The sequence below is a fragment of the Ptiloglossa arizonensis genome, chromosome 8 (genome assembly GCF_051014685.1).
Source record: "Ptiloglossa arizonensis isolate GNS036 chromosome 8, iyPtiAriz1_principal, whole genome shotgun sequence".
NCBI classification, from domain to species: Eukaryota; Metazoa; Arthropoda; class Insecta; order Hymenoptera; family Colletidae; genus Ptiloglossa; species Ptiloglossa arizonensis.
This window is the reverse complement of record NC_135055.1, coordinates 7,413,285-7,435,092: the sequence shown is the minus strand read 5'-3', so window position 1 is coordinate 7,435,092 and position 21,808 is coordinate 7,413,285. Positions and strand designations below refer to the sequence as shown.

Below are 21,808 nucleotides of genomic sequence, written 5' to 3'. Positions count from 1 at the left end.
ACCATCCTGATATTTCTGGTAAACAGATACTTATATGTACATGGATAAAAATAAAAGTTTCCATTCTGATATTAATGTTACAAATCTTTATTATTGTATACGAAATATAAAATAAATTGTTGACTGCAGGGAAATAATATTTATAAGAATTATTTCTGAATAATAAATAATAATTTTTTATGAATTATAATAATATCGTTACGTATTTACAATGTCCCTAGTTGAAATAATTACTCTTTTAATTTTTCAATCGTGCATTACACAACCTGTAAAGACAAGTAATTCAGTATTAATTTGAAAAACATTCCAAATAGTTATTGACAGTTTTCATTTTACTATTATAACATTTTTGTTATATTTTCTGTCATTAGAAATCAATAGTTCTCTACGATTATTATACACTGTTATATTTTTACACAGTAAAATAAAAATTTTTAATATAAAGTTAGTTTCGGAAGTCGCCACTGGTACATTTCGATTTAGAAAGACTCTCTAACCAAAAATGAATTCATGTTACATTCTCTTAGCACGAAACTTGATTGGCCAGCCTGTAACCGTGTAATAGCTAGACACTGTTTTGTTTTATCCATTATATTTAGTCGTGGGTATTCCAGTCGTGTGTAGCATTGTTCTGTTTTTGCTTTGAGAATTTCTGTCTCTTCTTCGCGTTCTTTTTATATGTATTATGCAGAAGGTTCAAGTTGATTTAACGACTTTGTGTTGTAAATCAAAGAAATATTCAACTGTCGTGTATAAACTTTATTGAAGTGTTGTACAATTATTTAAATTGTTATTGACGTAAAATGGTGAATCTAACCACCTGCATTGTTGCAGCTTTTACTGTTGGTATAATTACTTTTTTACACTATATGCTGACAAATGAAGGAACAGAACGGCCACGTAATAATACTCGTTACAGAAATGCTAATTGGGTTGCTGTCAGTTCCAAATTGTAAGTACTTTAGAAATATTTATCTATCAAATGTGATAATACTAAATAAAATTTATTCCTAATAGTATATGAATTTCTCCCATGTTTTCAGTTCCGATCCACGTATTCAACGTACAGAGAAATGTTCTATATGTTATGATCCATTGATAATGAAGAGAACGGTTAAATTGCAGCCTTGTTTACATACTTTTCATATAACATGTATCAAGACGTGGGAGTCCATATCATCGAAGGTAATTTATATAGATAAAGAAGTGTATAAGATAGGTAATTTATATAGATAAAGAAGTGTATAAGATAGGTAATTTATATAGATAAAGAAGTGTATAAGATAGGTAATTTATATAGATAAAGAAGTTATATAGATAAATAACATGTTTAATAATTTGATTCAATATACAATGTCTACTTCTAAATTTTGTTTAATTCTATATCACAATTTCAATCTTTTTTGCAGCGCTCGTGCCCAAACTGTCGAATGCAATATTAATAGAACGGGTAAATTCATTACAAATCATTTTTCCATTAATGCAATGTTCTTGGACAATGTTCGTATTATAATGTTGATGTTATATGTTAAAACTGATATTCTTATTACAGATAATTTAAAAACTTCAACAGTGACTTATGTGTTCAAAGGCTTTTCAAATAAATATATAATTCTTAAAATATTAAATTTACAATGATTCGTAAAATATTTCCTTGCATTATATAGATTTGTTTTTCATTGCTTAAGTGCTTGATCATTAGTAAGTAACAAAATTCAATTTATATTTTTTTTACATCGTTATACTTGATGCGTGTAATGAAATTTGTTTTTAGCAAGATTAGAATTTTTTTTAAATGGTTCTGCAACATTAGAGTTGTGTCCAGATTCAGATTGTGATTCGAATTTGTAATTTAAATTTTCAATATACGTATAATAATTAATTAATTGTTATCTCATTATTGCAGATGACACAGTAAGGTAGATTCGTTTCTGCAAAAGCTACTCGTGGGCAATTTTGAAACAGTTAGCTTTTAGTTGAGTTATCATAGTTTTTTCTTAACAATTTATGTTGTACCAAGGCATTAATTGTTACAAATTTTCTATTACATTCTGAGTTTTAGTTCTTTCAGCAGTGATGTATAGTCTGTACTATTTGTTTTGATTTAAGTTGTACCTTATTTATGACATTTCGATATGGAACCGATATAAAAAAAACTTTTATTGCAGTAACATACAATTGTTAGGATTATATATGTTAAGTTTGAAAAATATGCTATACACTAAACAATTATTACAAAGCATTTCTTTAAAATACTGAATGAATATTCTTTGAACTTAACATGTATGATTTTCGCCACTTACGTTACTGTGGTAATAAAAGTATTTTAAAAATCATAAATTATCTTTTTTTATGCAATCAACTTAAAAGTATTCACGTATTTTTGTGAGACCTTGCATACTTAATAGAAGAAATTTGATGTGGTTGTAAAAATGGTAAAGGTTGAGGACGATAACACACTTGAATGTTGTATGACTAACACCAAAAATTAATTGTATGCATTATTACATTAAGATTCTCGCTCAACTAAAGAAATAGGCAGTTAGTGACGAATGTATATATTTGGTGATTTTTATTCCTAGGGTAATTATTTCGGGGGGGGGTCTACCGATTACGAAAATTTTTGAATATGCTTTTTCCTATACATATAACCGCCTCTCAGCCTTAGTTTCCGTGCCTTTTTGCAAAAATCTATTGCAACCACACAGTGAACATTATCTATAGCTACGTGTTTATGGCAGCGTTTGTAAGCGTTGAGTCGTCGATTGTTTATGATTTCTATAGATGACTACGACATCGAGACGGCAGTAATGGACTTGTACAACGGGTGTGCTTAACAATGCTTGCACATACGTTTCCATAAACACTTAGCTATAGGCAATATTCATTGTAGTTGTAACAATAGTTTTTTGCAAAAATCTCGGAAACTAAGGCCGAGTGGTGGTTATATGCATAAAAAAAAGTTGTTCAAAATGTTGATTTCTACAACATATTCAAAAATCGTTGAAATTAGTGAGACCTCCCCTCCCCCCACTTCTAAATAATTACCTTTTAATTATTTAAAGTAATATGCAATAATGCAATATTTTTGTTTTAAGAAACTCAAAATGTGTAACAGAAAGATTTGAAGTCACTTTCAACTTTCATAAATTACCTTTTAATAAAGTTTAGTATGGAGTTTTGTTCATACTATTTACATTTCATGCAAAATTATCTCTTATAGTATGTAGGATTATCACATTAAATTAAATATATCTTTAAAATGAGAATAATAAATTCATATAGAAGTAATTCCGCTTAAATCTTAAGTATTAATTGGAAAATATGATGTTTAAATTGATTGTACGGTAATTTATAAAGTATCATTAAAAATGTAAATTAAATTGTATTTTTGTCAAATTGTTAAATTGTAATAAATGTCCTTGAGAGTATATAACTTACAGAAGAAAAGCTTAAGTCGCGATAACTTTAATAGTAATTTTACTTACCACGAAACTGCGCTTGGCTTTCAAAAAAAAGAAACAAAATAAAAATTCAATGAAGGTGTGAAACGAAATATCGACCATAGTACAATAGAACAAAATATTACTACTACTAATATACAACACTTCCGAACGTAATTCTCATCTGCAACGCGCTTTCCTTTTCACTGACCGTAAGTAATTTCCACTGTTTCCAGTTCACTAGCTTTGTCTCTATTTCGTAATTGTAAACAAGAACCGTAATTTCTCATTTTACTTTTTGCATTTTTATTTAATGTGAACAGTCTTAATAAAATGATCACAAAATAAATGTTTCTTAAAATAAACAAATTAATATATACCGAAAATAAATAATTTGTTGGATGATGCTGTTACGTGCAAGAAACAATTAGTACGTAAATATAACCCAACCATGTTTTTACTCAACGATTGTAAGATCATCGAATTACCCGCGAAAAGTTTAATCAAACATCTACATAAGTGTATCGCTTTCACAGCCTAAGCAAAATTGTGTACGACATTGAATTCGTATGGTAAACTGTAATAATTTCAACATAGAATTACGTATAATTTTCATCAATTAATTTCTTTTGAAATATGAAAAATTTAATAATATGAAAAATCGTACGAATAAAAAGTGTTACACACCTTCATTTTGATAAAATACGTAAGCCCTCCATATATTCGCGTGTGCAATTGAACAATGGAATACGAACATTGGTGTTCAAATTTTTGAGTTGATGGAAGAATTAGTTCGTTATATTTGCAGTTTGCCACGGCATCCTCATAACAGTCTCCACGATAGCTGTATGCGACGGTAATGTTTGTCCAGTGAGAGGCACAAGGTACCGTAGAGAACCGGTCAGTTACCTGAGAAACACTCTGACTGGTAGCAGGACGATTGAGTCGATCGTTAACCTCAAAGTCTCGGCGTTCTGCGGTGATCAACAGCAGTGACAGCTCGGGGATGCAAAAGTGGCGGGAAATGGCGCGTCAACGATGATCGGCGTTTAAAAATTTCGAGTTTCGCGGACTATCCGGCATTCGATCGTCAAAATGTGCGTACAAGTTGAATACAATGCAGTGTTTGCTGATGATTCTGTGTATCGTTCGTATGATCGCGGATTCTTCGGAAACTATCGAAGAAGAATGGGGTAAGAGATTGAAATTTAATTTAAGTGACACATTATCTCGTTAATCTTAACGACAATTTTTGAGATGTCCTGTTTCCATTTTCAAAATTTATCAGTCGTTTATAGTATTTGTGTCAATTAATGTTACAAGAAACATTAAAGAAACACTCTAAGAAAAATTGGTATATGGAAAGTTTAGAACCGTTAATCTTATGTAATACTTATATTGTAGCGGTTAAAATGCAGATACTTAAAAAAAAAAAATTAGCAATTCTATTACTTTCGGTGAAAATAGAAAATTTATAGTAAATATCACTTTCTCCCGATTTAATCCTTGAACCGTAACGTTTCACAAGTTACAGTGATATAAAATTTGTATTTAAATTTGCACTAGCATATTATACGTTACACAACTTGAGCCGAAAAACTAAACCAAATTAAGACTAATAATAGAAAATTAAGCTGCGCGTCTTATAATTATATTAAAAGAAATATAATGTAAATAAAAAGAACTGCAAAAAGGCTGTAATAAAGAATTTACTTTAAACGTTATTTTTCACTATAATTTGAATATTAAATTTACTATTTTGCCACTTTTAATTCGAAACTTTTACAGCAAAAAATTAGCTACAAGTGAGCAATTACCGTGTTAATTGAAAATATGGTCCTATGTTAGTTAAAAAGATTAGTTTGTTGATATTGTTAAGATCAATAATAAAGAAATTATTTTAAATTGTACTCTCAATTAATAACAATTTACGTAATTTCAGTAGTTAGAATTGTTCGTTGCAATTTCAATGTAAAGGATTCGACGCGTTCGGTCACTTTACGAATTACTGTCGGAGAATGTTTACTATAAGGCGCTAAGCTCGTTAATGTGGCACCAAAGTATCTCAAACCGGGACACGGTCGCCATGGTAACCGCTCAGAGTCAAGAACCGTCGGATTAACGGTGAAATTGTTTCATCCGATAGTTAAGCGAATTATTGGCGACGAGTTAGTATGAACGTCTTAATGAGAGACAATAAATGCTATGTTCTTTCGAAATAGTTTGATCTAGTTTCAGGGACAAAACTCACGGTCACGATTTGCTGCGAGGCTGAAAATCGATCGTCCCATTTCTCGGACCGGTTTCACGATTGTCAAGCAGGCCAAAACAAGTTTCCATTAATCTTCGATTTTGCTCGTATTACACACACGCGTGGACGGTAATTAAATGAATTGCTAGTCGGTTGTCTAGCGTTCAAATTGCTCTCCTTCTTGTTCTAGGAAAGTTTTCTCAACGGTCTCAAAGTAAATTTACAAAAATTACTAAAATTGTTAAAATCGAGAACACATTTTCATTACGAATATAAAATCAATACTATTAGTAACGATAAGGGAAATACACACCTGTCAAATGGTATAATAATTCCGAATACTATTTCCAATGACTGTTTTCTTTTCTGGTCAAAAGATAGCGCACGTGGTAGATGTAATGGTAGAAGTGGCCGAATGTGGTGGGGGTAGTTATTCGTGGCCTCGTGCGACCAGTTACCTTTGTCCTGACTATAGTAGACTCTGCTTTAGATGCAATTAGATTTCGATTGAACTTAAAATTAAATCACACAGTACCGTTTGACGTTCCATTTCTTTATCAAGTTACGAAGAATGTAGAGCGTTATTTCTCATGATAAGATCTTGTTAGAAATGCTTGTTTTTCTTTTTTTTTTTTCTTCCTTTTCTAGAATGGTATAACACGTACACGTAACATACAATGTCAGGATACCGTAACGGTTGGCTCGCCTCTTCGTTATCTTGGTCCGATCTCGATAAAAAACGTTTGGTTCTGAAAAATATCTGAGCAGAGACGTTTCTATAGTTACGTGTAATTATATTATCCTGAACTGGTCTAACGTAAGCAACAAGATAATTAACTTCACGACAAATCGGTGTTGCTTTGTATAAACACGTTCCCATTTACGGATGGCTGTTTTTTAATTGCGGAAGTATAATAGGCAACGCGCCGTAACACCGACTATGGTAACGTTGTGTCGCTTGTACATAATAATTACGATTTCAACTCTAGAATGACAGTGAATCAACGTACACGTGGACGACAGCGGTGAAAGTCGTCGTCGCCCCCCCCCCCCCCCCACCCGAGTGCAATAATAAAACGAGCAATCCCTTTTTCATTCCGTCGTTCGATCATTCATTGTTGTTGGAAAATGAATTTACGACATGGAATCTAGAAATTGCATGATTCAACAGTGTCGAATTTACATTTTTATTTTTAAAAATTTAATTCCCCGATTAACCTTTTGAAAACGTTATTTTGAAAATGCTACAACGAGTATATTTACTCGTTAATAGTATATACCCATTTTGTTATCAATTATAATTTATAACCGTTGAAAACATTCACACGAAAGACATTTAAAACAACAAAGAATACATACGCGTTAGAAAAATAAACAAACTTCGATGATACGAAAAACATTTCGAATTAAAGTATCAATTGTAGAAAATAAATCTGAAAGTTGTTTGGTCCGCCATTGGACACATAATGAGGTTATGAGTTCTATCTAATGAGTTACACGTTGATTCGTACGATGTAAGTTTTTGAAGCAGGTTCGGAGTTTCATCTGCATGCGGGTGCGTGTAGGATGATGTACATATACACCTAATGCTTGATAATCTTGTCCACTCGGGATGCAACGAAAGCAGAACCTCTCTAGGCTGTTTGTTTTTTTTTTTTTTTTACCTAAATCCATGTACTACATACTGAAATGAGAAGCGCGAAGAAACAGGTTTTGTAATAAACATACCATGTTGTAGTCGACAAACATAGCGTCGTTGACCGATCGTCATTGACGATATCGTATTCGATTCCCGCGTTTCTCTTCCATTAACCCATGCGTTAAAGTGTTATATACTCTTTTAAATAATTGGACGATCAACTCTGATATGTTATGCAGGTTCGACGTTCGGTAAAAATTAAGTACTGTTCACTGTATTAAACGCACTGTATTTCTTTCACTTTTGTTCGTTTTTCCTTTTACTATTACATTAAACATTTCGTAGCTAATCTCACGAACCCTTTGCACTCCTTAATTTCTTTTTTACCTACTAGCTAAATTAATTTACAAAATAGATATAAAAGGGGGTCCTAATAAAATGTTGTATTGCAACAGTGCAGAGTATGTAAGAAATATATTTTTCATATATGTTAAATAGTAAGATAGTTGTATAATGTCGAATCTAGTTCGATATTGGAGTTGGTGTAAGAAATGTGATGTCGAGCCATACTCGACATAGGAATGGTAAGGATTAACGCGAATTAAGATGTCAGCAGGTTCTTAGAATATGGTATATAAGTTAGTAAAACATGTGTATAATACGAGTCTTGCTATTTATTAGGTGTAAAGAAAAGTCTTGTTGTTTTTTTATATCTACTTCTGTGTCCACTCTGGCAACTTCGATCAAAACAGGTAGAACCCTACCAGACAATTTATAAAGAACATTTTGTGTTTGTCATTCAGTTTTCTTCGACCCTTTGTATCATTAACATGGCTGAAGATAAAGTGCATTTACGACATTGCGTGCTCTGTGAGTTCCAAAAAGGCAATAACGTGGTGCAAGCAGAAAAAAAACTGGTGTAAAGTATTTGGAGGAACTACTGTAACAAATGAAACTTGTCAAAGGTGGCTCGTGAAATTTCAATCGGGTGAATTTTCCTTGCAAGATGAGTCAAGATCGGGAAGACCATCAAACGTCAACAAGCTACGCTGTATAATTCAAACAAATCCAACGGTCAGCTCCGTAGACGTGGACGTCAACTTGCTTTGGAACACATCAAAAGGCTTGGTTAAGTGTCAAAGTTCAGCTTTTAGGTACCACACGAATTAAACGAAAACTGTTTGATGAACCGAGTTTCCATATGTATTTTAAATCTTTCCCGTCAAAGGGGGGTGGGGGGCGGGGGGCATTTTTGAACCGTCTAATCACTGGAGATGAGAAGTGGATAGTGTGCAAGAACGTGGAGAAACAAAGAGCATATATGTACCATGAAAAAACACCACTGCGAACGTCAAAACCGAGAGTCGATCCGAAGAAGTTTATGTGGTGTTGTTGGTAGAACCGCAAAGGAATACTCTATTATGAGTTACTGAAAGAAGGCGAAACTGTTAATGCTGATCGTTATTGTTCCCAACTTGAGCTTTTGAAGACAGAAATCCGACTTTGGCAAACAGAAAAAGTGTGATCTTTCATCATGACAACGCTAGACCACACGTGGTAAGGAAGACTATTCAAAGACTGTCAGAGATTGATTAGGAAACTTCGTCTCACCCCCTGTATTCACCGGAATATAGTACCATGGAACTATCACCTATTCAGATCTCTGCGAAACTTTCTTGATGGAAATGAATACGTAAGCTTTGAATGTGTCAAGAAACGAGGATTTTTTCTCCAGGAAAGTGGAGAAGCTATCAGAACTTTGGTAAACGGTCTTAACCTACGAGGGAAATTATATTTTAGAATGAATTTTAACAAATAAGAAACAAACGAGAGAAGTTTATCTTGCACCTAATAGTATAATATAGGTCAATTGTCTGTTCGATGCAAGGATAAGTGGACGTAAACAAAGTCACGTGGCTGGGACAGGACCGTTTAGCAGAGGTATACTCTTTGAGTAAATATAGATACAATGCGACTTACACAAGTTACTACTTACGTATATGAATAGTAATATTGTTCATTGCTTCGTAACTTTTACAACAACTTTCTATTGGCAGTTTTGTCATCGTGGTTTCTCAACTATTTATCGCGTTTTCTTTCTGCAACGATTGACAGCCTGGTCACGTGACGATGTATTTATGTATGTCCCCTTATTTATTTTGAACAGATAACGGGCACCTTCGGTCTGCGTTACATATTACATCTTGTAACTGTGCTCATTTACTCTACGAGTTGGTGTAGATAGAATAGGTTTTTGTTACAAACTCACGCAACTCTGTACACGTGTTTTCTTTCATCGTATCAATAACGTTACTAGATACGAGCATTCGCTGTAACGCTAGTGAAAGGATCGGTATAAGATCGGATATCTATCTTAATGTTTAACGGGTTGTTAACGAAGAATTATTTTCATTTCTTGCGGTACAAATCCATTATACCGAATCCTCGTAACTGTATACACACACGTCTACGCTTATCAGAGCAAAAGAAATATTAGCAATCGCATTCACGGTTAATTACAGTAAAAGGATTAGTACGGGACTGGGCGCCATTGGTATGGCTTGCACCTGGCGAACTGTTTCTGCCCCTCGGGGTACCCGAGTTCCTTGACAACATGCAATCCGACGATGATTATCTTCGCACCAGTATCGACGTAGGTAAATGATGAAAACGATCCGCCAATTGACGAGATTGAATATTAATTGATCAATGTGTCATAAGTTGAATGATCGATCGGTTTGCGTCTGCAGAGACGTTGCTGAGGAATCGATCATCGTTCTTGTACGGCCGGAAGCCAGCGGGTTCGGTGCCGATTTACGCTGCGATCAAGAATTGCGTCGATCAGGACTCTTCCACGGATGCGATAAACCCGATTGCTGCAAGAGAAGAAAAGAAATTACAGAGAAAGGGGAGCGACGTGTCGACATATTTGCGAGACGCGCCGCCAGTGGATGATTTCGGAACGTCGATGATCCTGGCGAATGATCTTCCGGGGAAAGTTTGGAAGAGCGATGCTATACTTGGCGCGGAGGTAATTACACCGTAAATCCCGTAGAAACGGAAAAAAGTGGCAAACAATCTTCGAATGATTTATTTCCGAACAATTTTGTGCAGTCCCAAAGTAGACCCATAGTGCAATAAATTTTCATTGAAATTTTCGTCGTCGTACTGCGTCCCCACTATGGTACAATAATTATTATTCGAAGATTCTTTACCGCATGAAGCGATCATAGAGAAAAATAAACTATTAGGTCGTATTATAAGTTTCTGTCGTTTATTTTTCTACCATGTAAAGTAATATTTTAATCTTGCCTGTGAAGCTTACGGAAGTATGTAATCGCCGTCTCTTTGCAGGACCCATTTTAGACAACGATATGATCTCATTGGTGTAACATTTCTTTGGTTCATCATCGAAATATTTTTGTAAAGCATTTTCCATTGCGTTCACATTGTCAAATTTCTTGTCAGTTAAATAATGTTGTAAAGATCGAAACAGGTAAAAGTCCAATGGTGCAATGTCCGGAGAATAAGGTGTAATTTCTTTGCATATTTTGTTCAACGTACAGTTTGGCATTGTCGTGATGGAAAATCGCGTTACCACGATTTATAAATTTTCTACGTTTTTCTCTTAATGTTTCAAGCTGTACACAATACAGATCCGCATTAATTGTCCGATTTTGCTGGAGCAGCTCGAAGAATAAAATTCCTTGGTAGTCTCACTGTACGAAAAGAAGAACTTTTCGAAGGTGTAAACCAGGTTTGCAACTCGTTCTGCTGGATTTTCTCTTTCGGTTCAAGTTCGTTTACTTTGAGAATTTTCGAACACGATCCATTCTTCATCTCCAGTTACTATACGTTTCAGAAGGGATTCAGTTTCGTTATCGATTACTCAATCGAGACGATTACTCTTTGTGAGCTAATGCGGTACCCATACGTTCAGCTTTGGCATCGTTTCCATTTTCTTGAAATGTCTATGTACACACGATTTTTATATATCTAACATTTGCGATATTTCTCGCACTGTCGAACTCCTCGTTTCGTTCACCAGATTACGAATTCTGTCTTCGTCCGTCTCGATTGGCTCATGACTCATCTTCCAGATTAAAGTTTCCCTTCCAAAATCGATCAAACCACTTTCTGCGACACAAATGTTATTTGCTGTATTTGTTGCCGTATTTCCTTTTCGAAATTCGTACAACACGAGATGACGAAAATGGACACGCATTTCACTCGTTGTTTTATCGTGTACCATATATAAAATTCTTGTAACTTTACGGTCTGTGGTTTTTCAACGCCTTCTACGCTAAAATTAGACTAAACCGAAGTTTAGTCACTCGAGTCCTTCTACCTCTGTGTGTTTACGAAACGTAATCCGAGATGTATAAACACACTGCCGCATAAACTTATTAGATGATCTTTACCGATTAAGAGAAAAAATAATTCATTCCCCTAGATGTTCCTCGATTTCTCTCTTCGCATCGATATTGACTCGTTTGTGCCACTGCTTGCAGAAAATCGCGGATTTCAAGACAAAGAAAAAAAAATGGAACAGGTCCCGAAAGCTGCGCTTTCACGCGACCTATTGGATGTTCTATCCGTTCAGTGAGGGAAAAGCGGTCTGTGTTCTGGATCTCGGTTTTTTCGGTACCTGGCCGATACCAACCGTAGGCGGAATGTGCCTTGGAATGCTGAAGGAGTATGGCAATCACGTGGGCGATTGGGAACACATGAGTCTTTATTTCAAGGTAGTGAACTCACGTAGGTCGTCGTGTCGGTACTGTTATCCCCGCCTGTATCAAACTTGGGCAATGCACGATAACGGTAACTGATAACATGTAACAGAAACACAATCTTTTCTCATTTTAATTTAGGATGCCAGTCATCCATCAGCGATGTACGTGTCTGCTCACGACGCTGGGGCGTTCTATCGATACGATCTACGAAGCGGTACCTTCGTCTACGAAAGTCAAGAGACACGTAAAGGGATCTTTCAAAAACCGATATTCCCAGAAAGGGTTTTTACAGCCGGTGGCTCTCATCCGATACTGTTCAGCGCACGTGGATCGCATGGACTCTGGACAGCGCCAGGAAAACACAAATTTGTTAGGTTACCCCGTCTTTACGACGAGAGTGGATTTGGCACTGCTTGGCCCACATGGAAAAAAATTGAGTTGCTCCTGAAGGAGGATAAAGGCATCCTACCGACCTGGATGACTTTCAGGGGAAAGTGGGGCAACCCTAAGAGTAACTGCCATCCTTTGGCTAGGCTTGGCTTCAATATTTGCGAATTTGTCGACGGACCAACCGGCATTCCCATGAAAAAGTCAAGTTTTCAATGCTGACAATAGGCTTCTATTCAGATTATAATTTTTTTTTTCTTCTTCTTCTTTATGTTCTATTCAAGGATAAAGAATTTCAAAGGAACCACCTGTCGGAATGCTTTGCACCAGAGCAACTCTGCACAATTCAATTGGCCAAAACTATAACCAGTGTGTTCACCATCTTAGAGTGGTGATTTGACGTCAAATTAATTCCGTATCAATAGAGATGACTTGACGTCAAGTTGAGTCCGTATCGATTAATAGTGACTTGACGTCTTAAAAATCTTGTATTAAAATGTGTTGTTTCATTATTGTTAAGTATATCGAAATAATAAAATTCATTATTGTAATTGTATTTACAAAAAATACATTTTGTTTATGAAATATTATGAATATAATAAAATTATCTAGAAAATAACAAATAATAACGTCTTAATACAAGTAGAATATACCTCCATTTAAGAATACGTCAAATTGGCGTCACGACGCTACTAGCGATACAAAGTCATGTTACCACTGATAATACGGAATCAAATTGACGTCGCGTTACCACTAGTGCTATGAAAATAGCGATCACCACTTGAAAATTAAAAAGAAAACGGTCTTCGTGAACTTTCTCGTTAAATTGAATGTACGAAATTTGAAGAAGTTGGATCTTGAATTTTAAGATCAAAATGAATTGTATAGCGGATGTTATTAATAAGTCTGAACTAGAACGAATACTTTTTTTTACGCTCTGTATGATAATATTACTCTGTGCGCGAAAGCATAAGCGATTTGGTTTAGCGCAGGGGGATCATTGATAGAAAATAATAATAAGTTGCCTCGTTTTTCGTTGAAGTCGTTCGTTTTTAATATAATTCATTTTTAGCTTAGCAAGGAACTAGAAAACAGCGTTGTCATTCGTAGAATTCATTTTTTTGATTAATAATTTCAAAAGCCTACGCTCGATGTAAAACGATAATAAAATACAATCTCACTTATTACAGATAGATTGACAGTGAATAGTAAAAGGTGTAGTAAACTTTATAGGCATTGCGTGATACGTATTCGTTGAAGAAGATAATAGTAGGCAGATGCGGTACTTAGCAATTATTCATAATTTACATATCTTCATGTGATCCTTTGAAAAGGCTAATTAAAGGGACACTTTATTTCTTGCGTCGAAATGTATCATCTCTGTAGGATGAACACAAGAGGAGAGAGTAGTCCTGTATAGGCCTGCGTAATTAGACCAACGGAACTAACTCGAGAGAAGCTCTTCACTGAACATTGTGTAATTTGAAAGTTATTATGTGCAATTTTACTGTGAAATAGATCGTGGATTATTTTTTTACTTGTTTATAGATGTATCCTACATTTTAAAGTAAAGACATGTACGCATGATATCGTATGTCAATTAAAATAGCGATCAGTAAGGACCATTGATTGCAATGGTTCTGCACGACAGGCCTGTGAAGAATTGCACGCTTAACGTTCAAAATTGGGAACGTTTTCGTGCGTCGGTTCATCCCCTGTGAAATTCTTCATCGTCAGCTGGATATGTGATTTTCCTCATAAACCAGGACACCAGCTTCTGTTCAAAGATTCTGTCCACTTGGCATGCTCAGGAATGCTCTCAGTTTCGTACCCAGCACCTGTGAAAAAAATACTCGACTCTTAGATATTCGAGCAACAATATCATATCAATGAGATCTACTCGGAGACCTCATCTTCTTCCGGTCTCTCCACGCCGATACTGCGTATACCGTTCCTCAACAGTGGCGTGCCCTTGGATTTTCCCAAGACACGTGCGTTTAATTGGATTTTTAATGGGGTTCCTGCCTTGCAACACATTATCTGTACTTCTTCCTTCAGAATCTTCTCTTTATATGCTAACAGTACAACCTTTAACCTAGATACAGAAAAAAAATTTTCGAATGTTTACGATAGCCCATTTTTTAAGAGTTTTCCAGATACAAGACAAAATTGTAGATAGTTTTATCGGAAGACTGAAATCACACTGATAATAATACTAACTGACCAATTAAAACTAGTTGATGATCACCATTAATGCCAATCAAGACTAGTTGATGATCACCAAAATCTTCAAACTTCCACAAAGTTGTCAAGCTTGGTAAATTATTTTCTAAGAGAACATGAATTACATATGAAAGCCGTAAACAGTTTTTATTGTTACAAACGAATAAATACATTACAAAGTATACATTCAAAAGCATATTTTATAAAATGTATTGTAGACTGTGTAAGAAAAGATATATTTTACCTTAAGCTGTCCTTTTCTTGTCCCAATTCAATAATGTGACAATTAGGATTGTTATCTCCAGCGACTATGGCTGGAATTAGTGTTTTTCCCTCACCGTGTATACAAAGATTCCAAGGGACAGAGAATTCTATGTGATATCTAGAAAAAAGAATGGTGAACAAGTAGCGCACATTACAAAAATAACTAAATATAATATAAAATGTGGAACCAGTAAAAAAATAAAATGTTATACATTAAACCAAAACTAGAGTATTTATATTTCAAATATAAACATTAGAATAATTAAAAAAAAAACGATTATTTTAAACGCAACCTGTGATAAAGCTGCAAAAATCCAAGATGAGCATCTATCTGTCCATGTCGTTGCGGTTGTATCATAATATTGTTGTCTTTCCCGAGACCGCTTCCTCCGCTAAAGTGCACGTGATGCTCTAAACACGACATTTAAATAGTAAAGAAATATACAAATATCGTGAGTCTCGTATAAATTATTTTAAAACGCGATAAAAGAGCATAATTTAAATGCGTTTATATGCAATAACACCACGAAATTTCTTTATCCATGATAGAAACTAGGGTTAACGTTAATATTGGTTTAAGTTAGTGTTATACATGTATCATAGTAATAATTTAAACTGACAAAATTGTGTGTATTTTTAATAATACGTAATAACTATACTGCCGAAAAATAATTTATTTTGAAATATAAATTATATGTTATTACTTAAATGTTTTATTGTCTAGAAAAATTTTTTCTTTTTTTGTATATAAATTCATAATTATTAAAATATTCATTATTTGTTTGTTATTATTAACCTAAATGGTGGGAATGTAACTTGGCTTCGCAGAGAAAAACTAATATTGATCGGTTTGTAGATCTTTGCTATTGATAATCCGATTTCCTTGTTTACCGGCTTATAGGATATATGGTTTCGTCGAGACTCATGCACACGATTTACGATTAATCTTAGCTAGAAATCAAACGAAGTGATTTGTGTTAGTTAAAATCCCTACCATCGCGAAAATTTTATTGTTTCTGTACTAAGTCTAACCGTAAATTACCAACGTGAATGTTTCATTGAAAAATGCAGTAAAACTATAGAATATGCAAATAGAAATAGAATATACAAAATCTTATTTTGGCATTTTGCTAATTATTTTCGATTAATAATACTGAATATTTACACTGATAAATGTCTGTCGAGAGACATCTGTTATTAGTAGAAACTATATTATTTTCTTTCTCTTCCTGTTTAATGTCTTTCCATAACCTATTATTACTGTTTGTCTTTGTGTTTTTGTAAATGTTATCGTTACCACAATTGGCAATAAAGTATCAAGTTTCTATAGTTTATCCATTTAAGAACGTAATAATTTGAAAATTCCTCTGTTGATCCTGATTATTTCCTTAGATACTTTCTATTCGGCTAATAAGTGCTTTATACTCGCTGCATTGTCTATGTGGACACTAATAATCAACTGCAATGTAGTTTACCTACCATCGTCGCAAATACATCGTTACACACTCTGTTATTATATCGCGTCAACGTGCTACTCGATAGAAAGTGAATTAAATATTATGGTAGGACTGATAGGAGAAAAATTACGAAGACAATATTAGAAATAATGATTTTCAGGAAATTGCTTAGCTGGAACTTATCCTTATCTAAGTTCTTGGAAAAAAAGTCGCATTTTACAAATATTGTATATTTTCTATTTATTTTTGCACGAGCGATCACATATTTTGTTGATTTAAAGAAAATAAATAGAAATGCTTAAAGATTAACTAAATACTTAATATTATTAGTACGAATTGTAAATGCGAAACAGGTAAGAGAAACATCTATACTGCTCGTATAACCGTTGATCTTATGGATGCAGTGTGTAAAAGATTATAAATTAAACGACGCTTTATCTAACGTATAGAATACGAAAGAAATAAACATACAAAAAAGAATTCCAATAATACATATTTTGTACTTCAGAGAACTATAAATATTGATGAAAGGTAGAGTTATAATGTAATCTCACGTGTCACGTTTATTATGAAGCGTCAAATTACATGCATTTGTGCGACATCTGTCAATTTATGACGCTGTAATAAATTTTTCTACCCTTAAATGTTTCCAGTCATTGATTAAATATCAGCTAGTAGCCACATACAGACTCATAAAGCTCAAAAGGTTAAAAATGCGATGAAATGAATAAACTTTAATGTATACATGCTGAACGCGGGAAAACTTCGAAAACTCGAAATCTCTGGTGAGATTGAAAAATGCAAAGATCGTCCGATAACTGACATGTTCGAAGTGGCGCGCTTTCAAATGACCCAATTACGAACGTATTCTAACCTAGTAGATCAACGACGAACCGGTCTCGGAGAATGCAACGAGACATGCGATTTTTTATTAAAATTTTTATCTGATGCAATTTTTATTCGTTCGAAAGGTTAATTAGTCCACATAGCTTCGACAATGCGTATTTAGCTTTGATAATACACGATTTTACAATGAAATACGGCAAATAGACGAATTTTAACCACGCTAAAATTACATCACGAGATAGAGACAATAATAGTACGATCTTGTAATAGTTTGTTACCTTTATCTCCCATATTTTGTAAGGCAATGTGGCAGTTGTACTTTCATACTACACACAACTAATTTAATATTCCGTAGAGCAACGATAACTGCACTTCCATGTGTTGATGCGTGTATGCACTAATGCATACTTGCCAAAACGCATCGAATAGTTTGGCATCTTGACGATGGCGGCAGCACTCTCCACTGTCTCTCGACGGTCGCAAATCCTTTCTCCAAACATTTCACGAATTTTTAATCTTAAAATCAATACTTCTTAAAGCAATTCTTAGTTAATTTCATTCTTAAATATTCGATAAAAAGAAAGCATTCAACAACCAGAGCTATAAATATTATAAAGATAATTCGAACATAATAGTAACATGTATAATCTATTGATCTATCAATCATCGAGAAAGCATTGACAGAGATGTTGTTGGTATACAACAATTGTTTGTAAACACTTGTTACGATATTATCGAAATTTATTAATATTTGCAGTGTATGCTTTAGATAGAATAAAAACTGTATGGCAATAGAAATAACAACCCGAAGTTAAAGTACGATAACCTTATCTGTATTATTAGATAGTATATTTTATTCGTTGAAAAAATTATTACGTTAAAAGAATGTTCGATAAATACACACTTTTCTAGGGAAATTACTATCAAAATACGGAGTTGATAAAAAAACAAGTAAACATGTTTCATAAATGAAACATTTAATTATATAAATCCGTGTATATATGACATATGCACATAATGTGCACCTATAATATATATTGTATATATGTATTAGTTTCTATTAAATCATAATTATAGTATCATTTCATTAAGTTATATGTAGCCCTACTTGTGTTGTTTATTAGTAGTTTTCTGTACGTCAACGATGGTCAAATGTAATCTGGAATAAGAATCTTGAACAATCGTGGCTCAGCAGAGATTTATTGTCGCAAGTTCCGTTTCATGTAATTGTCTGTGTATCCTGAGTTTTTTTCCTCTTAGCTATCTTTCGATTAATAGATATAATAACGTTTAATTTTGCTTTTAGTCGTGGAATAACATTGTATTTAAGTTCGACTTTTTTCCTTTTTTACGAAATAAGTGTTTTTACGCTATTCATATTTCTTGTCTACTTTTAAAATCCGCGATAAACATCGAATTATTTGAAGTTGATTATAATTTTTCACGTGTGCAGTGTTAGCGTTCTTTTGAAAAATATTTTTTAAAGTACTTCTCAAGGCGAGTTCTGAAACGTGTGATATAATAACGTTCGAGGTCACGCAAGGTCAGAAGTGAAAGATTTCATAGCACTGTGTTTATTATTATCTGTAAGTGTGCATAATGTAATTTCCATCATCAAGAATACGTTTTTTAATTGTCTCTATTATCTTATTATTTTATTATGTTACAATCTTATTAATTGTCTTTTATTATTATTAATTAACGTTTGTTGATATTTACAATTCTTTTATAGGATTACTCTTTTCAATCTGTTATATCTCTCGATCGTGTTACATAAATGATTAAGTTTGTATAATATTTTTGTTCATTTCTGACCTCGTGTGACATTGTACGTATCGTGTGCTAATGTATCTTTATTACATTCACCGATACTTTTTCAATATATCGAAACAAATTGTAGCTTCCTATTCAAGAAAAGAAAAAAAGGAAGGAAAGAAAAGATATACTATTATAAATTGCGCACATTTATTAATCTATCGTATTTCTTGCTAACAATATTGCAATTCTCCTTTATCATTATTCCTCGTAAAAAAGTTGTACTTAAAAGTAATTTCCATTCTGGAATATTTCATAGGCAGCTGATCTGTCAGCTTTTCCATAATCACCTCCCCTAAACGAATCTAGAAATCTTTTTGTAATGCAATAGTGTAATTTATATTCAATTGAATATGACCGTGCGTTGGTCGTTGAACATTAATTGTCCTGACGTATTTACTGAGCCATACATTTCTGTAATCCTATTCGCATTGAAAATTATAGCAACGTTGATTGCTGACTAACCACGTTCATAAGAAATTGCAATGAACGTTAGAATTATTAACGCGAACTTCAAGATCATATTATTTATACACAGTTATGCCAACTGTAGGAAACAATTGATATTTCTTGTGTAAAAAGCGATTCACGTGTTTATTACCACATCGTTTTGTCTCTCTAGCTCCAGTGACTGACCTTTTACGAATCATTCGAATGTACATCTAATTCTTCATATTAAAGTCATTTGCATAAATATTGTTATTGTAGGTTATTTACCTCAAGAAAAAAAAAAACAAAACACTTCTGGATTTCTTCATACTCATTGCTTGCCTCTTAAGTTCACTGTCGCAAACGTAAAACAAAAACTGTTAGATCATTAATCATCTCAAAGATGAACTCGTTCAATGATATGTATCGACGATAGGGCAATTAATTTGGAACACCCGACTATCAATTATACCGTTGCTTAAAAATTACTTCCGTTCTTTCAGATTAATTAAAGTGGAATAATAAATATTTGTTAAGTGATGATAATGTTGGTAACCATTGTATTCTCACGGGGGTTTTCAAGATGCTATGGGAAAAACAATGAAATCAAATTTTATATGATCACCAAAGGAGAAGAAATTTGTATTTTTTTACAATTCTTTCTTATTGTCAAATGTATAGTTTCCTTTCCTGGAATGTAAATAATATAACGATTATTAAGTTGTCAATAAACAGTATAATCTTTAATTGTGGAAACATGTTGAGTCACATTATTTAAATAGTACGGATTGTATACTGAATTAGCACTTGCTTCTCAAGCAAACATCAACAAATCAAAAAATAGTAAAGTTATCAGTCACTTTTATTAACCGAAACGGAAAATTATTTATAATCCTGAGAATATATATTCTTCATTCTACGTTTATTGAGACTTTCTTTGTTATATTTAGCAATTATTCCCCGTCCTGAAAGTCTTGAATGTTTCTTTGTTAATACACCGTATAAGTACACTTATTTCCTTTAAATCGAATAAAGAAATTTAAAATAAGAAAAACATTTTCTTAAACAACTTTTAGTTTTAACTACTTCTACTTTAAAGAAAGATGGGATTCGTGGTTTGTATTATAGGACAATTTACAACACTTAAGTATAGTAAAAAATACAGTGGAGAAATAAATGAGTAATTAATTGTTATAGATTTCAAATACAACAGAGAAAACACAAAATGAGAAGTACATACAAATTTCTTTTTTCAGTATCTTGAAAGAGGTCTTCAACATTGGTAAAAGTCGTCGAAGTATAATTATCAAGTGCTGTGAGTGGAAAAATAAAAAATAAAATAAAAAAAAAAAAAAATAAATAAATTCCACTTTGCATTGATTAAGTCACATTTATTATTTTCATCGATAATGAGACATTACGAAAATATATTGGACAACGTATTTCAATTTTCCGTTGGTTCTTCCCTAAAATTTTGCGCGCTATTTGAATATTTGACCCAAGAGTTTCTGACAACGTTGTCATATCCCCGTGTTGTTTGCGTCACACAATAAACTTGTACCGTGTACGCCCAATTAAAGTGTATAATTGATTGAGAAAAATCACCGACGATCTTTCGACAACATGTGTTATGCATAGTGTGTCGAGTTACAAACTTCATGGTGACCTTCTCGCGTGTGCGCTCACGGAGAAGGAAGAACCGAAAGAAATCACATGCCTCGTTCTCTCATGATCTAGCTAATGAAATTCGATAACGTAGATGAGAATAATATTCGATACGTTGGTGCCCATGAATTATTGATATCACTTCGGGCGGAATGACTTCTTCTTACAGTTTTATTCGAAGGAAGTTTCGAGGGAGACGCAAACCTCCTTGAACCCTCTCAGCCCTCTCGATTTGCTCAAACAACGATATGGCAATTTTAGAAATTTCAACAACCGATCCATAAACGATCGTGAATGTCCTACTTCGACCGGTATTATTTATCCAGAGACTTAGGCTCGTCCAAGGATATTCTCGTGTTTTCAAATACTTTATTATACAGGGTGTTTCACAAACACATAAATAATATTAGAACACGAAAGTGATGAATAAATTCGTGTAAATGTTCGTCGTTAGAGAATGATCTTGGTTTCAAGTTGCAAATCGCTTCGAAAGAATGCTTCTATTGGAAGGTTAACTATGATTTATCATAATTTTTTAAACGAATGTTTATTGAGTGTTATCGGTAGCAATGTTTGACCTATGAACGTGACCGATGGATTCAAAAACATGTAGAATTGTTTTCATATACAGGGTGTAAACAAAGTATAGCTGCATA

The 21,808-nt window shown here is 33.5% G+C and overlaps 2 protein-coding genes across 3 annotated transcripts; one reads left to right on the top strand and one right to left on the bottom strand.

The window, feature by feature from the left end:
• The first annotated feature begins 609 nt into the window (after positions 1–609).
• Positions 610–15,158, top strand: LOC143149983 (uncharacterized). 2 transcript variants are annotated; one of them, XM_076317914.1, is made up of 8 exons: positions 610–952; positions 1,044–1,185; positions 1,410–1,450; positions 4,252–4,636; positions 9,856–9,990; positions 10,084–10,364; positions 11,845–12,078; positions 12,205–15,158. In XM_076317914.1, exons 4-8 carry the CDS (start codon positions 4,561–4,563, stop codon positions 12,673–12,675), a joined length of 1,197 nt encoding a protein of 398 aa, XP_076174029.1. In that variant the 5' UTR covers positions 610–952; positions 1,044–1,185; positions 1,410–1,450; positions 4,252–4,560; the 3' UTR covers positions 12,676–15,158. The 2 variants fall into 2 exon arrangements, with proteins under 2 accessions (XP_076174029.1, XP_076174028.1); XM_076317913.1 differs by lacking the exons at positions 610–952; positions 1,044–1,185; positions 1,410–1,450; positions 4,252–4,636 and adding an exon at positions 8,599–9,274.
• Positions 13,734–17,659, bottom strand: LOC143149986 (adipose-secreted signaling protein). Its single transcript, XM_076317916.1, has 5 exons — positions 17,522–17,659; positions 15,234–15,351; positions 14,921–15,058; positions 14,362–14,548; positions 13,734–14,291 (listed from the first exon to the last, which is right to left on the bottom strand). Exons 1-5 carry the CDS (start codon positions 17,532–17,534, stop codon positions 14,235–14,237), a joined length of 513 nt encoding a protein of 170 aa, XP_076174031.1. The 5' UTR covers positions 17,535–17,659; the 3' UTR covers positions 13,734–14,234.
• Positions 17,660–21,808: the final 4,149 nt, after the last annotated feature.

Coding starts and splice junctions, on each gene's coding strand:
- LOC143149983 (XM_076317914.1), top strand. CDS start 4,561: ATGCAGTGTTTGCTGATGATTCTGTGTATCGTTCGTATGATCGCGGAT. Junction 4,637..9,855: donor AACTATCGAAGAAGAATGGG/GTAAGAGATTGA, acceptor GGTTAATTACAG/TAAAAGGATTAGTACGGGAC. Junction 9,991..10,083: donor TCGCACCAGTATCGACGTAG/GTAAATGATGAA, acceptor TTGCGTCTGCAG/AGACGTTGCTGAGGAATCGA.
- LOC143149986 (XM_076317916.1), bottom strand. Junction 14,549..14,920: donor CAAGAAAAGGACAGCTTAAG/GTAAAATATATC, acceptor TTCTGTATCTAG/GTTAAAGGTTGTACTGTTAG. Junction 14,292..14,361: donor AGAGACCGGAAGAAGATGAG/GTCTCCGAGTAG, acceptor TTTTTTTCACAG/GTGCTGGGTACGAAACTGAG.